Source organism: Aspergillus brasiliensis, assembly GCF_001889945.1.
Source record: "Aspergillus brasiliensis CBS 101740 unplaced genomic scaffold ASPBRscaffold_1, whole genome shotgun sequence".
NCBI lineage: Eukaryota > Fungi > Ascomycota > Eurotiomycetes > Eurotiales > Aspergillaceae > Aspergillus > Aspergillus brasiliensis.
The window spans coordinates 1,685,160-1,699,722 of record NW_027137442.1 but is presented as its reverse complement, the minus strand read 5'-3'; the positions used below and the strand labels follow the sequence as shown (position 1 = coordinate 1,699,722).

Below are 14,563 nucleotides of genomic sequence, written 5' to 3'. Positions count from 1 at the left end.
TAGCACGTCACAATCACATCAAGCACTTCTGTCCCTTGCATCCGAGGCAGGGAGGACAGGGTTATCCAGCATGGATTACAATGATGCCGATGACAAAACCTGTAGGAGGCCGCGAGTTCCAGTTGGACTGGCTCGCTCGTGCAGGATGCAACTCAGACTCGAACTTGCAATGCAACACCATGCCGTATCAACTATATCCCCCATCGTGCATGTCCGGTCGTACAATGCACTCATGGAATGCGCAGTCCCGATGGTGCGCGCCGATAAGAACCTGTCAAACTAGCCCAGTGCCATCTAGACCCTGCTAAACTCGGCGATAGCACATACCGACGCACGATAGTCTCCGTGAGGGAGAGCTCCTTACTTCGACAGGTTGCTGGAGGGGTCATGAGATATTTTCCACCACACCATGGCTGTGCGCGATTTGTTGCAGACACCGCCACCCCCAGTGGCTTCAGTTTGCGGTATAAGATCTCTAGCAGGCCCCATCATGGTAGGAAGTCAACCATGGGTCTCGTTGCGGAAACCCGACAGGCCATCCGGGACTCCCCCCGGGGGGTCTTCAACTGGTACCTGCTGATGAACATTGCCATCTTCGCACTCGCCGGAATCAGTAGAGGGTTCGACGAAGGTAACAGCCAAGATCATATATGCCATGCAGGGTGCTGATCTTCGCAGCGAACATCGCATCACTGGTCGTGCAAAATCGGTTTCGGATCAAATTCGGGCTCAGCCAGCAGTCCCCCGACGAATATGCCAATACCAAAGGCTGGATTGTATCGATGTTCACGGCTGGGATGACCCTGGGCTGTCTTCTAGTAAGTCATCTACCACGAGGTATAATACACGTCGGCTCACAGCTACTCAGTGTTTACCGTTTAATGATCGAATTGGGCGGCGGTGGACGATGCGGCTGTGTACCCTAGTATATGTCTCCGGAGTGTTGGGACAGGGCCTCTGTAATGGAAACCTGTCCGGACTATACGCTTCGAGACTGATCGCGGGTCTCGGGGTGGGTGGCTTGACTGTAACTCCGCCGATGTATATATCCGAGGTATACGATTCTTGAACAGGGCCCGGGAACAGACTAACTTTGTGGGCATCTAGGTTGCCCCTAAGACGATCCGCGGGCTCCTCGCAGTCCAGTTCGCCGCATGTCAGCAACTGGGCGTTGTGTTCGGGTTTTTCATCAACTATGGCATCACCAAGAACTACGACGGAACGGACATGCAGTGGATGTTCCCAACCCTGATCCAACTGCTCCCTGCAGCAGTCTGGGGACTGGGACTCCTGATCTGTGAAGAGTCCCCTCGATGGCTGCTGTACGTGGGCAGGCGAACTCAGGCAGTCTCGGTACTTGCTAAGCTGCGTCACTTGCCCTCGAGCCACCCAACGGTAGTCGCAGAGATCGCGGTCATGGAATTTCAGATCCTGCAGGAGAGAGAAGCGGTCACGGGCACATCGCAATGGCGCCTCGTCAAGGAGACGTTTGTCCCGGTGGAGAACCGGCGTCGGTTCTGCCTAGTGATGCTGTCACATATGTTTTCGCAATGGTCCGGAGGCAATGCCATCACTCAATACTTGCCCACGATATTAGGCTATTTGGGCACGTCCGGGGATGCCTTGTCCCTGACAACAGGCGTCTATGCCGTGGTCAAGTTTACCGCCCTGCTGATATTCTCTCTCGTCGTGGTTGATTTTGTAGGCCGACGGCGGTCTCTCATGGCAGGAATCACCCTCCAAATTCTGACGCTGTCTTATCTCGCTTGTTACCTAGGCATTTCGCGGCAGATGTCCACGACGGCCATCGTCCACACGGCCAGCGCGACGCGAGCATCGACGGCAGCGATCGCAGCCATCTTTGTGCACGGGGTAGGGTGGGTGATTGGATGGTTCTCGATGCCCTTCCTAATCGGATCGGAGATCTTTCCTATCCGGATTCGATCGCTGGCCTTGTCGATGGGGATGGCGGGACACTGGCTGTTTGCGTTTGGGTGCACGCGCGCGACACCCGATTTGCTGGAGGTGATGGATGAATGGGGAGCTTTTGCATTTTTTGCGTGCATCTGCCTTGTGTCGCTGGTCTATGTGTTCTTTGCAATGCCGGTAAGTAAATGGATGCCCCGGTGACGAAGGAAGGGATCTGACAGCGCACAGGACACGACGGGCCGGTCGCTCGAGGCACTGGATGGGCTGTTCGAACGACCGTGGTATACAATTTATCAGGTAGCGTATGCGAAGGAGGAGGACGAGGAAATTGAAGTGCAAGCGATGCAGGAACGAGGGAAGTCGGAGTTGGCGATGGAGGCATAGTGAGCCACCATACGTTGGTGGACGTTGACTCCCGTGAATGGTGCAACCGATCCCACCATTATCATCTTTCTGTGTATTATGAACCACGTGGGGGTTTTGTGAGACTAGTCAGCTTTGATTAGATAGAGAATGAGCAACACGAATCATGGGAAGAATGCATAGCCACTCGGGTGTTAGTTATGGTCGGGTATAACAACAATAAACTTCTGGGAGGGAGAGGGGAAGGACGCATGCAATGCGACTGCAACCCCGGGAAAAGCTAAGACAAGACCCTGAAGTGGGAGAAGCAGAAGGAGAAAAGATACAGAAAAAGAAATTATTGGTGGAGGAATCCAGATACTTTCTGCCCAGCATCTTTGGACACTCTCACAGGGAAGGCCAGCCGAGCAGAGCGACCACCAACGGCGTTCCTTCATTGGCCTGCCGTCGATTAAGCTTGGCCGAAGGGGAAAAGACCACAAACTGACTTCAGTTGGACTGAGTTCGTATTGATGGTTAGTTAGTTAGTAGTCAGTTACTATTAATGGGTAAGTGGTCTTGATAAGAATGTAGTGGTTACATCAATGTCCAGCCATGTGTCAGCCATGTGGGAGGGGGAATTCAGCCTTCTCGTATACTGCAACACGATATATCATATCATGTCATGATTCCATATCTACCAGATGCAGAGTAACAGAGTCAAGCTTTGGAGAAATGCATGCACGCAACGGCTTTTTTTCATCTCTCGAACTCGCACAGACCGCGAAGGAACCACAGACCGGGTCTTTCTACCGATCCAAAGATCCTGAAACTGGTGAATCACGGTGAAGGAGAATGAAACCAGACCCTGATTGATGTCATCTTTCTGGGTGGATATTCTCGGATATTAATAACCGGTGTCCGAGTTAGTGTGTCACTGGCTCCATCAAAACTATCTCCATCTCCATCCTTTCCCATCTCCGCGTCCTCCGCCCGCAATCTGTCTTTCTGTTCCTCTTCCTTTCTCCTTTTCTTCGACTTCTCCCTCGTATTTTCTTCCCTTCTTCCCTGTCTCCTCCCTTTGGTCTGACAGGCTACACCACTCACTCCCATGCGCCATTCCCGGCGACACCCGAGCCATGGCGGAGGGACTGCGCGACGAGCGAGATGGGCCATCGCGGGCCTCGACCGTGCCCGCCATCATCACCACCAACGCCTCCTCTTCCAGCATCGTTCACCACGATCTGTCGACCTCCGCCTCCAATAGTCCCACCATCTTCAATCGCGGTGACCATAGTCCCAATTCGCCCAATCCCGGTCTCCTCCGCTCCTCGCAAAGTTTTCCTATCGGTACGTCCATTCCAAACCAGTCCTACTCCTCGACTGTGCCTCCCGCAGTCTCGCCCCGGTCGCGCGGGCCAGTCATCTTCGTTCCATACCCTCCGATCGGACTGTGAGCATGGTTGGCTTACTATTCCTCCGCTGGGGGGATCATCCTGTGCAGGCTCCGCCTCCGATGTGACCGCTGCGTCGAACGGATACCACCAGCATGCCAGAAAGGATTCCCGCACCCTTCCGGCCGCCAGCAACGGCTCCGTCAAGAATCTTGCCTCCTCCCCGACCTTTGCCCAGTCGACCGCCGACTCCAGCGCCATCGATCCCCTATCCCAAGTAAGACCTAGACTGTGTCTCTGTGCCTCAGAAACTGCGCGGGCGGCTGATCTGACTCTGTGCGTCGCGATAGCATATCATCAAACGAACCAATACCCAAAAAACCATCCCTTTGAAGCTGCTAGGGAGAGCCTCCACCGAGGCGGAGCTGGGAGGAAGCGATCCACGCGCCTCGTTGGACCATGGCTCTGCCCGCGGAGAGACCGCGATGCATACGAAGCCTTCAAAGGAGAAGAAGTAAGTGCCAGCTGGCATGCTCCTGATGCGAGTCAGCCATGCTTCCCCCCGGCTGACAGTGTGACCCCGCACTTTTGTCACCCGTCACTCGTTGCTTTTGTCCTACGCGAGTTCTTGCATCCAGGAAATCCCAGCTAATTCGGCGCTCGTCCCTCATAGGAAAGGGGTCTCCTTTCTGAGTCGAATCATCCCCGGCAAGAAGAAGGACCAGTTCCCGGATGACGAAGACGATGTCTCCGAACCCGAAACCAGCCGCATGGATCCCGACGCTGCCGCTCAGCCCATTGGCTTCGTACCGCGCTTCCCTCCCCCGCCGAAATACATCCGCGTGCGCGCACACTACAAGAAGGAGAGGACGTTTAACCGGGTCTTCCTGGCTCAGGAGCTGGATGGCGCCGACGACTCGGCTAGCGTCTCGGACCATGACGCAATTTCCACGGCCGGCCCACAGAACGAAAAGTATACGGGCAAAGCGGTCTGGGCGCTGGTGTTCTCCAATGATGGCAGATACATGGCCGCCGCCGGGCAGGACCGCAAGGTGCGCGTCTGGCAAGTCGTGGCATCGCCGGAGGATCGGGGCCCCAGTGACCCGGGAAGTGACGACGATGCGCCGCCCCGACTGAACGCGCAAGTGTTCAAACCCCAACCGATCCAGGTATACGAGGGCCATACCGGCAGTATCCTGGATCTCAGCTGGAGCAAGGTACCATGAAAACTGACTATAGGCGGTGCATTGCGCAGCATCACTAATGTGGGCGACAGAACAATTTTTTGCTTTCCTCTTCCATGGACAAGACCGTCCGGCTATGGCATGTCAGCCGCCCCGAGTGTCTTTGCTGCTTCCAACATAGCGATTTCGTTACCTCCATTCAATTCCACCCGCGCGATGACCGGTTCTTCCTGGCTGGGTCGCTGGATACGAAACTGCGACTCTGGAGTATTCCGGATAAGAGTGTGGCGTTTGTGGCCACGGTCCCCGACATGATCACAGCGGTGGCATTCACGCCAGACGGACGATACTCGATCTCGGGCAGCCTAAACGGACTGTGCAATATCTACGAGACGGACGGACTGAAGGCGGTTGGACAGATCCACGTGCGCTCGGCTCGCGGTCGCAACGCCAAAGGCAGCAAAATCACCGGAATCGACACCATGTCGCTGCCGCATGGCGACCCGCACGGCGAGGTTAAACTGCTGATCACCAGCAACGACTCCCGCATCCGACTCTACAACTTTCGCGACCGGACGCTCGAGGCCAAATACCGAGGGAACGAGAACACGTGTAGCCAAATCCGCGCCTCATTCAGCAATGACGGGAAACACATCATCTGCGGCAGTGAGGATCGTCGCACGTATGTCTGGCCGGTGGGGCCCGTGGAGAAAGACGCCGACAAACGGGCCGTGGAGATCTTCGACACGCAATCCGCCCTGGTAACGGCCGCCATCATGGCGCCCACTCGCGCCAAACAGGTCTTGGGATTCTCCGAGGATCCCATCTACGATATCTGCAATCCGCCTCCCGTGACGCTCGTCAGTCAGGCAGACAAGGAGAATGGACGCGCGAACCGCATGTCGGCGGCCAGCAAGGTGGCGCAAGAGTCTCCGACGTTCATGTCGCGATCCACGCATCCGGACGGGAACATCCTCATCGTGGCAGACTACGCCGGGAAGATCAAAGTCTTGCGACAAGACTGCGCCTACCAGAAACGGCGCTACGACAGCTGGGACACGCATTCGACAATATCGCGACGCATCCTGCGACGCACCAACTCAGCGCGTCACAGCATTGCCTCCTCTATAGGCAAGGATTCGATGAAGACGACGCCGTCGGAACGCATCATCTCATGGCGCAACTCCGTTATCCGACATGGCAACCGCTCGGGCATGCGTACGCCGCGCACGCGCAGCCCGTCTCCACACAAGTCACTGCGCGACACTCTGCCGGGCTATGCCAGCCCAGGACGAGTCTCGACGGGAGCACGACCCGATTCGCGCTCCATCTACACCACCTCCCCTCCGCCCTCCGCATACAAAAAATCCATGGACAGTCGACGATCCAGCACAGACACCACCCGCAATGGGCACAATGGTGCTGCGGTCGACACCACGCAGCCCGCCGCCGCCGGCGGGACTACCTGGTTCCCCAAGGGCGGAGACAAGGACAACCCGCTCTGGCTGCAAGGGGAGCAGAGCTACGCATTCTACAATAAAATCACGCATGATGCGATGGCAGTGCAAAATCGCAAGCGGCCCGAACGCAACGGACTCCTCACTCCGCATCAACTGTCGGTGCCGGGGGAGCGTCAAATGAGTCTGGGCAGCGCGCTGAGCAGCGACTATGCATCGTCGAACGGGGACGGGGACGACGGCGAGGTGTTGAAGTGCGATAATTGCCAGGGGACGAATTTTCGAGCGACAAAAGCGAGAAATGGGAAACAGCGGTTAGTGTGTGTGCGATGCGCACGACCTATTAGCTGATGCACAGTGTATATGATTGGGAATATTTGGAGCAGGGCGAGTTTGGACATAGGATGATTGATGTATGAGCATGTAATAGCTGTGTATGTATGTACAATAGCCTACGGGATAACAGTAGGCATATATACGAGGGACGAATGATGAATAACGATTGAAAGCACATCCACAAGTATTAAGAGATAGCTTTTCAAGCTGTACGGAGTAGCATACTAGTGAAATCGATGGGTGTCGGAGCTGTCAACGGGCAGAGTACACACCGCCCGCTAGTTAACCACCTAACCACAACTTCCACCTCCGAGCGGCGCCGCAAAACACCAGAAATCATACAGCTTTACCTTTATCGCTAGCCACCACCTCGCCCGTATACCACATTCCACCCTACGACTATCGACTTCACTCCAACCGTCTCAAACCCATAAGCCCACACGTGTACACACCCCTTCCAGAGGGACCTCACGTCAAAATGCCCTACCTCGCAACCTCACAATCCTACCTCGAACAATCCTCTCTCCTCCTCCAAGCCTACCCCGACGCGGTACATCCCCCTCTCCTCTTCCAAATCCTCCCCCCTTCCCTTAAAAGCCAACTGACACAGGATACTATTGTCAACAGAGAATAACAACAAAATACACCTTCCCCCGCACAACCCCCACATCTACAAAACAACCCACATCTACATCCACAACACAATCCCCCGAAGCAGCAGACACCGACCCCAAACCCCGCATCGCCACCCTCGAACTCAAAACCTACCACCCGGGATCAGGAATCTGTCTGAAATACCGCACGAACAAGGGCGCCGAGGTGGGCCGGTTGATTACGTCGTTGGGGAAGTTGGCGGCGGGGGCGGATGTTGAGGGGTTGGGATTGGGGAATCCTACTGCTTCTGCTCCCGCTGGGGATGTGGAGATGGGGGATGCTCCTGCTGCTATTGCAGAGGGGCAGACGGTAGGAGGAGGGGAGAGTAATGCTGCTGCTCCTGGTGGTGCTGCTGGGAAGGGAGGGAAAGGGAAGAAGAAGGGAGGGAAGGGGAAGAGGTAATTCATTTTCTAGTTATCTATCATACTCTGTTTCTTAAAGTGTGCATATTCATAAAAAGGCTTTGCATTGTGAAGGTTTATACATACATACTATGTAGTTCATGGAGGTGAAGATATTCGTACTTACCTACTCTATAGTGGTGGATTAAAATGGGATAGTACACCTGTCAAGCGAGCATACACATCTACGGTGATCAAGTAGAAAGTATCCAATGTACATTTCTCTAAATACAAAGAGTCAAACATTAACATTATAAGAAAACAATCCATCCAACAACGCCAATCCCATGCGTATACTCAAATACCCTCGTAAACACCCAGAATCAAACATATATCGTGGCTGGTGCCAACAACCGGGTATAGTGGCATCATCTTTTTTGTTCTTCCCGTCTAGAAGTCCTCATCGAAGCTGAGGCCGTTTCCGTTGGTCTTGACCTCTTCTTCCTTCTTCGTGCTGGCCATGACACCAGCCTTCTGGTAGTCACCCACCCGCTTCTCGAAGAAGTTGGTCTTACCCGCCAGCGAGATCGACTCCATGAAGTCGAAGGGGTTGGTGGCGTTGTAGTACTTCTTGTTGCCGAGGGCCACCAGCAGGCGGTCCGCGACGAACTCGATGTACTGGCACATCAGCTTGGAGTTCATGCCAAGCAGACCAACGGGCAGAGCCTCCGTCAGGAACTCCTGCTCGATACCGACAGCCTCGACGATGATGTCCTCAACAACCTGCTTGCTGGGGCGGTTGTTCAGGTGGGAGAACAGCAGACAGGCGAAGTCGGTGTGCAAACCCTCGTCACGAGAGATGAGCTCGTTGGAGAAGGTCAGACCAGGCATGAGACCACGCTTCTTGAGCCAGAAGATGGAAGCGAAGGAACCGGAGAAGAAGATACCCTCAACGGCAGCGAAAGCAACGAGACGCTGAGCGAAGGTCGACTCCCTGTCCTGGATCCACTTGATGGCCCAATCGGCCTTCTTGGCAATGCAGGGGACTGCAGCTGTCAGCATCCATTGACCAATCACAATCCCGGTCTAAGGTACATACTAGTATCAATAGCGTCGAAGAGGTAGGTGCGCTGCTTGGGCTCCTTGATGTAGGTATCGATCAGGAGAGAGTAGGTCTCGGAGTGGATGTTCTCCATCATGATCTGGAATCCGTAGAAACAACGAGCCTCAGGGATCTGGACCTCGCCGCTGAAACGCTCGACGAGGTTCTCGTTGACAATGCCATCGGAGGCAGCGAAGAACGCGAGGACGTGAGAGACGAAGTAGCGCTCGTCGTCGTTGAGGCGGTTGTGCCAGTCGTGCAAATCCTTGGAAAGATCAATTTCCTCGGCGGTCCAGAAAGAGGCCTCGGCCTTCTTGTACATCTGCCAGATCTGTGGGGTGCGAGATTGCGGCGTTAGCGCACATTCCAATTGTCGCGGGGCGGGAAGTGGAAAAATTCCACTTTACGCGTGACGCGTAACCAGCGTGTCACATACCTCATGGTACTTGATGGGGAAAAGGACGAAACGGTGAGGGTTCTCCTGGAGCAGAGGCTCGTTGGCCTCCATCTCCTTGATACCGGGCGCGACCTTGGGGGCTTCGACGGGCTTCTCGACGGGCTTGTCGGCGGTCACGTCGACGGCAGCAGGCGCGTTCTCCTTGCCACCGAAGTTGAGCTTCTTGACAGGCGAGTCGCTCATCTTGAGGTTCTCGAGGGAGGAAGCAGCCTATCGAAACAACGCGTGTTAGCTTATATACTATGAACTAACGCGTCGAGCGTGGGAGGCGAGGGACGTGACATCACATACCTGCTTGGAGGGAGTGAGCTGTACAGACATTGTGTTGGTTGTGTGCGAGTATAGAAGATGAAAGTAAGAGAGGAATTGATCACACAGACACAGAAGTACTCCAATAGACTGAGCTGGTGGTGGGTTGTGAAGAAAAAGAGCTGCAGCGAGGGAGGACGAGGCGACATGAAATACTCGCCGGCAGACGAGGAGCGTGATCCTTAGCGCGACGGGCGAGTCACGTCGCACGTGACTTGGCGCGACTTTGGCCCCGGTGGCTGGCGGGAACAACTATTGTTCCGCGCGTGGTTGTTGATGTTCGGCGCGTCCCATCCACATTTACTACCGAATTCCACCACGGCGGCGCTATCACATCAGTGACACCACCGGCTGGATTCTCATCCGATGTTGCGATCTCCACTGATCCATCATTACTGTATCATTAGTCTAGCTGCAAGACCTGCAGTATGTTTCCTTTAATGGTTCACTCCACATTCCTAGAGGGGCGGGAGCCTGGAGAGCAGATACGGAGCACGTCGATGCCTCGCGCTCTAGTGAAAAGTAGTCGCGTCTCGTAGCCAGCTGCTATCTTATCTGATCAAACTCCCATCTCTGAGCCTCTCGATCGATCCTGTTCATCTGTTCAATCTATCTCTCTACAGTCTATACCCTTCTCAGTAATTATCATCTGTAATTGTAAGCTCTAATAGCTCCTACAATCAAGTCACATCTACTCTGCAGTACTCGTTCTATTGTCTCCATCTCAAACCCACCTATACCGTACCTTACAGCCTTCACCGGTCCCTGCAGCTTGCTTAGCTACTCTTTACGACATCATCAATAAGCAGAGCTCATTCGCAATCTCCACTCGGCTTAATCCGAGCTGAACAGAATTTTTGGATCGCCGACCCCCGAGTTGGGTTGCTCCGACGGCCAAGAGCGTCTGTGCTGAACGCGTCGCGTCTGCTTCCTCAGTTCCTCCATGCACATTGGCAGCTGCCCGCACCCACTACGGATTTACGGATGTTTGGACCTAAATAGAAGAGGATCCTTGCTTCTCTTTCCCACTTGATTCTAGATCCTGCTGCCTTGGCTGGCCCGAGTGGGGGCTTTCAGCCTGATCGGTGTTGTGTCTTTGCAGTCGGTGATGACGTTACAGCTGCGACGCGTCGAAGTGTGCTGCAACATGATCATCCTTGGTTGAGCTTGTGTACAAAGCACAGTAGACAAGGTTTTCGTTTCCTTTGATTGCAGATAAAAGAATAATTGGAATCATCATGACTTTCATCTTTTAAACTCGTTGATTAAGTCTCTGGTTGTTTACTTTCTCTTCATTGGATCGGGTAGATAATGTTCCATCGGCACCAAACACGACGCGTCTCATCCCGAGATCAGACATCCACGAAAGAAAGCGATGCAGCCGACACTCTTGGCGGGATTGGCATCGAACCACTGAGTCACTGACTAGTTCGCGTAGTATGGCTAATTCTCGGTTGCTTTTATAAACTCCATTGTATCCACATCCTGCCCTGGGTAGCTCGTCTAGTTGACACCCATCAACTGTTCATTTCCCCATACTGTGTCCGGTGAAGTTTCGCGCGTCCGCATCTCCCCCGCCATCAATAATGGGTTTTCTAGACCTTCTCACAAATTGCATCAATATATCGTGTTCTAACACCAGACAACTGCCGAGTGTGGCCAACTGAAATCTATTCAAACTATTTATCCAAATGCGCCTCCAAATCTAGGAGCACAGCAGGTTGACCCAAGACAAAACGCCCTATGTACATACATCACGCGAAGCTGGCCATGCTGCTGCTCAACAATGGAGAACCCAAACCATGTCCCGAAACGTCTCTATATGTGTCGCAAAGTTTCAGTGGGTATGTCAATGTCGCTATTATGATATGGTGACTACAAGTTTTCCTTCAACGAATCGGAGAGGAACCGATCCTCGAATCTGCGCATGATTTTGTTGGTCTGCTCGGCCAAACTCAGGGTCAAGATCTACAGCCAGGTTAGTAAACCGCCAAAGGGCTTGAGGGTATTGCTTTCCACATACCGTGTGAGGCAGAATACGCGCAAGATGAGCAAAGTACCCCTTGTAAATAGCCAACACACCCTCCGTCTTGATGGTCTTGAACAAGCAGTCGAACACGCCCTTGTAAAGGTTGCCCGTCTGGTTGTACATTCTGGACATGATGGTGTCTGGACGACTAATTAGCTGGATGCGATTGTGTCGAGCGCAGAGAACATACCAGGCGGGTGCATAACACAGCAAACAACAAAGCCCGATGCCGTGCTACTGGCCAGGTGCAGGCCTGGACCATCTTCCATGCCCATATGCTTCATCAAGCGGCGCTTCGCGAAGAAATAGGTCGGCAGTTGAACGGAACTACCGAAACCGGTCCGTACCATCGCCGCGCCAACCCCACGGTACAAGCCACGAACTCCCTCCGATGTGTAGATCTTCCGCAGTCCATCAAACGAGTTCTTGTAGTTGTGCTGCGTTCCGACCGGAAGGAACGGGGAGAAGGATTGCAGGCGAGTCTTGACCAGGAAAAAGGGCGAGCCAGCAGCAGCTCCAATGATACCCGAAACCGCACCAGCGAAGACGTTGATACCCAGCGACTGGACTTGAGGATCCTGGTATATCGTGGTGGTCAACCCCTTGCGCAGCGGTTCGTAGAAACCCAGACGGCAACCGTTGAGCAGGACTTGATAGATATACTGCAGCGGCTGTTAGCTATACAGGTATTTTCGATGCTGATATACAAACGTACAGCCGAGCCGATTCCCCGGAAAAGACCGCGAGGACCCTCATTTTGTAGAATAACCTTCACACCGTGCAAGACACCCCGGTATTTCTTAGCAGCGTCTTTCTTGGACTGCAGTTCACCTTGCAGTTGCAGGCTTTCGTATAGATACAAATTAGAATCAGGCGACACTGCTGGCGAAGACTGATCCGCAGCACTCCGGATAAGGGAGGGAGACTGTACCGAATCTTCACCGTCTCAAAGCTATGAGTGACCGTCACTGCGCCGCATGCTGCAACACCTCCTGCGATGAATGCTCTGTAGGGAACGATATAATGCGTTAACGCGACTGTGATCTGACGGGTTTGGGGGCGGCATCACCACGTACCCTGTTGTTGAGGACATTGTATTTCTTCAGATTCGTCTCCGCTAACGGAGGGGAGTGGACCGAGTCTGCGCGCGCGAAGGGGAAGAGCGAGGCCGACAAAAGAGCCGGTGGAATGAGGACGACCTGGCTATTGCGTGAAGCGATGCTGAGTGCCCCAGGAGGGGGAGATGTCAGACTCAGCGACGGCACGGTGGGAAAAGTAGGGTGACTGATTGACTTGTCAGAAAGTCAAAACGGTCAGAGCTGAGGTGTTCATGAGTGAGATTCCCTCCGCCATTCAAGCCTCTTCCTCCGACAGTCCAACGCCGCCCGGATTGGTTTCCGCAGCCGATAATTGGTTAGTAATTGGCCACGAGATCCGCACTTTTCAGTCCAGAGCCTCCGACCTCGGCCAATCGGCAGCTCCACTGCCGATGATAAGCGTCGGACCGGAACAATGTCCGTCCGCCAAAGTCGGTCAAACGCGTCAAAATCCATCGTCAGTCGCGTCTGCTTCTCCAGTGACGACGGCCTTGAATACTTCTCCTCTCGGGTCAGTTAGGGTGGAATCCTTGCAGGTCGAGGAGTCTCGGAGAAAGAAGCCGGGTAAAAATCAAAGGATCTGTCTGACTTGTAAGCTTAAGGTCGTGGACATCCTGACAATTTGCCTGCTGTTCCCCGCAGTCGCACTTTATCATTATCTCTATCTAGTCGAGTCAAGAACTATGGCTGAAGGTCAACCACAGCCGGCGGCGCAACCACAGCCCCAGCAGCCAATTCTACAGTGCCAGAAGGTCTCGGACATCATTCGTAGCTTTCGTCCTACCAAGGTTAGTCCAATGGCCCTTGCGGACCGGGCCAGTCATCTAATCGTCTATCACTTCAACCATTAGGCATTCCGAGGGCCAAAGCAGGATACCTCCAATTATGTGACGTCGCTGGACTTTGATGACCAGGGAGACTACTTGGTGGCATCGGGGGATGATGAAACCATCCAGGTCTTCGATATCAAGGAGGGAAAATCTACGAAATCGGTGCCCAGCAAAAAGTACGGCGCCCATCTAGCCAGATTCACGCACCACAGTCGTCAGGTCCTCCATGCCAGCACCAAGGTTGACGGTATGTCTACTGCTCAGGCCTCTATGATCACCTTCAATGCTGATCGATTTAGACTCCTTGCGCTTGTTGGACCTTCACAATGAAGGCTACATTCGCTACTTCCAGGGTCACACCGACAAAGTCACCTCCTTAGCTCTATCTCCTGGCAGCGACTCCTTCATCTCATGCTCCAAAGACGACACAGTTGCAATCTGGGATCTCGGCTCTAGAAATGCGCAAGGAAAGTTGAAGCTTGCGACACCATACCTCGTGGCCTTCGACCCTTCTGCCTCCGTCATTGCCATTGCCTCCCAGTCAACCGCATCAGTCCTTCTCTACGACCTCCGCAACTACGACAAAGCCCCGTTCTCCAGTTTCGACCTTGCGCCGTACGAGGAACGGTATACACCTTCCACACGAGGCAGAGGATGGACTCGCCTGGAATTCTCCAACGATGGAAAGCACCTCCTTGTCGGAACAGACTACCATGGACATTTCATTCTCGATGCCTTCGAGGGTGCCGTGAAGGCGTTCCTGGTGGGCAAAGCCGGGTCACCCGGAAGGGCTGCACCGGTCTCGACGACCGGGAAGCCTCTCGGCCAGGGAGATGCTTGCTTCTCACCCGATGGGCGATATGTGATTGGTGGTTCGGGAGACCATTCCGATATGCTAGTGTGGGATCTACAGCAAACTCCTCCAGAGCCAAACGGTCTATTGCAGCCAATGACTAGACTTTCACATCGAGGACGGACTGCTATCGTTGAATACAATCCGAGGTACAACATGATTGCGTCTGCCGACAAAGAGACCGTTTTCTGGCTTCCAGAGGACCCCTCCAGATCTTCTGAAAAGTAGCGAGCCATCACGCCCCGCATC

General features: G+C 53.9%; 7 protein-coding genes across 7 annotated transcripts; 5 read left to right on the top strand and 2 right to left on the bottom strand.

Moving 5' to 3' along the window:
* Positions 1-562: 562 nt before the first annotated feature.
* On the top strand, positions 563-950 carry ASPBRDRAFT_36611 (uncharacterized protein). The gene is made up of 2 exons (XM_067623540.1): positions 563-818; positions 867-950. The coding sequence occupies exons 1-2, from the start codon at positions 651-653 to the stop codon at positions 924-926; spliced, it is 228 nt and encodes a 75-aa protein (XP_067484627.1). The 5' UTR covers positions 563-650; the 3' UTR covers positions 927-950.
* On the top strand, positions 869-2,641 carry ASPBRDRAFT_36610 (uncharacterized protein). The gene is made up of 2 exons (XM_067623539.1): positions 869-2,106; positions 2,158-2,641. The coding sequence occupies exons 1-2, from the start codon at positions 1,228-1,230 to the stop codon at positions 2,311-2,313; spliced, it is 1,035 nt and encodes a 344-aa protein (XP_067484626.1). The 5' UTR covers positions 869-1,227; the 3' UTR covers positions 2,314-2,641.
* Positions 2,642-3,410: 769 nt separating this feature from the next.
* Positions 3,411-6,657, top strand: ASPBRDRAFT_50281 (WD40 repeat domain-containing protein; the record flags this gene model as incomplete). Its single annotated transcript, XM_067626510.1, has 5 exons — positions 3,411-3,621; positions 3,776-3,942; positions 4,016-4,179; positions 4,339-4,882; positions 4,942-6,657. 5 exons carry the CDS (start codon positions 3,411-3,413, stop codon positions 6,655-6,657), a joined length of 2,802 nt encoding a protein of 933 aa, XP_067484625.1.
* Positions 6,658-6,950: 293 nt separating this feature from the next.
* Positions 6,951-7,873, top strand: ASPBRDRAFT_202368 (SRP9/SRP21 family protein). Its single transcript, XM_067621631.1, has 2 exons — positions 6,951-7,192; positions 7,270-7,873. The coding sequence occupies exons 1-2, from the start codon at positions 7,121-7,123 to the stop codon at positions 7,696-7,698; spliced, it is 501 nt and encodes a 166-aa protein (XP_067484624.1). The 5' UTR covers positions 6,951-7,120; the 3' UTR covers positions 7,699-7,873.
* A 128-nt stretch (positions 7,874-8,001) lies between these two features.
* ASPBRDRAFT_36605 (ribonucleotide-diphosphate reductase subunit RNR2) lies at positions 8,002-9,616 on the bottom strand. Its single transcript, XM_067623538.1, has 4 exons — positions 9,488-9,616; positions 9,176-9,406; positions 8,737-9,070; positions 8,002-8,683 (listed from the first exon to the last, which is right to left on the bottom strand). Exons 1-4 carry the CDS (start codon positions 9,515-9,517, stop codon positions 8,088-8,090), a joined length of 1,191 nt encoding a protein of 396 aa, XP_067484623.1. The 5' UTR covers positions 9,518-9,616; the 3' UTR covers positions 8,002-8,087.
* A 1,310-nt stretch (positions 9,617-10,926) lies between these two features.
* ASPBRDRAFT_36604 (putative mitochondrial oxaloacetate transporter (Oac)) lies at positions 10,927-12,900 on the bottom strand. Its single transcript, XM_067623537.1, has 6 exons — positions 12,611-12,900; positions 12,466-12,540; positions 12,250-12,379; positions 11,725-12,196; positions 11,529-11,674; positions 10,927-11,473 (listed from the first exon to the last, which is right to left on the bottom strand). Exons 1-6 carry the CDS (start codon positions 12,625-12,627, stop codon positions 11,381-11,383), a joined length of 933 nt encoding a protein of 310 aa, XP_067484622.1. The 5' UTR covers positions 12,628-12,900; the 3' UTR covers positions 10,927-11,380.
* Positions 12,901-13,314: 414 nt separating this feature from the next.
* On the top strand, positions 13,315-14,542 carry ASPBRDRAFT_111824 (WD-repeat containing protein SWD2; the record flags this gene model as incomplete). The annotated part of the gene is made up of 3 exons (XM_067616597.1): positions 13,315-13,419; positions 13,483-13,708; positions 13,761-14,542. 3 exons carry the CDS (start codon positions 13,315-13,317, stop codon positions 14,540-14,542), a joined length of 1,113 nt encoding a protein of 370 aa, XP_067484621.1.
* Between the last annotated feature and the right edge of the window lie 21 nt (positions 14,543-14,563).

What these genes read in the sequence shown, in the direction of transcription:
- ASPBRDRAFT_36611 (XM_067623540.1), top strand. Translation starts at nt 651, where the DNA reads ATGCCATGCAGGGTGCTGATCTTCGCAGCGAACATCGCATCACTGGTC. An exon ending in TGACCCTGGGCTGTCTTCTA is followed by an intron (nt 819 to 866) that starts GTAAGTCATCTA and finishes TCACAGCTACTC; the next exon opens with AGTGTTTACCGTTTAATGAT.
- ASPBRDRAFT_36610 (XM_067623539.1), top strand. Translation starts at nt 1,228, where the DNA reads ATGCAGTGGATGTTCCCAACCCTGATCCAACTGCTCCCTGCAGCAGTC. An exon ending in ATGTGTTCTTTGCAATGCCG is followed by an intron (nt 2,107 to 2,157) that starts GTAAGTAAATGG and finishes GACAGCGCACAG; the next exon opens with GACACGACGGGCCGGTCGCT.
- ASPBRDRAFT_202368 (XM_067621631.1), top strand. Translation starts at nt 7,121, where the DNA reads ATGCCCTACCTCGCAACCTCACAATCCTACCTCGAACAATCCTCTCTC. An exon ending in TCCAAGCCTACCCCGACGCG is followed by an intron (nt 7,193 to 7,269) that starts GTACATCCCCCT and finishes TATTGTCAACAG; the next exon opens with AGAATAACAACAAAATACAC.
- ASPBRDRAFT_36605 (XM_067623538.1), bottom strand. Translation starts at nt 9,517, where the DNA reads ATGTCTGTACAGCTCACTCCCTCCAAGCAG. An exon ending in AGCTCACTCCCTCCAAGCAG is followed by an intron (nt 9,407 to 9,487) that starts GTATGTGATGTC and finishes TTGTTTCGATAG; the next exon opens with GCTGCTTCCTCCCTCGAGAA. An exon ending in CTTCGACGCTATTGATACTA is followed by an intron (nt 8,684 to 8,736) that starts GTATGTACCTTA and finishes TGACAGCTGCAG; the next exon opens with TCCCCTGCATTGCCAAGAAG.
- ASPBRDRAFT_36604 (XM_067623537.1), bottom strand. An exon ending in CTGTGTTATGCACCCGCCTG is followed by an intron (nt 11,675 to 11,724) that starts GTATGTTCTCTG and finishes TTAGTCGTCCAG; the next exon opens with ACACCATCATGTCCAGAATG. An exon ending in CGCGTATTCTGCCTCACACG is followed by an intron (nt 11,474 to 11,528) that starts GTATGTGGAAAG and finishes ACCTGGCTGTAG; the next exon opens with ATCTTGACCCTGAGTTTGGC.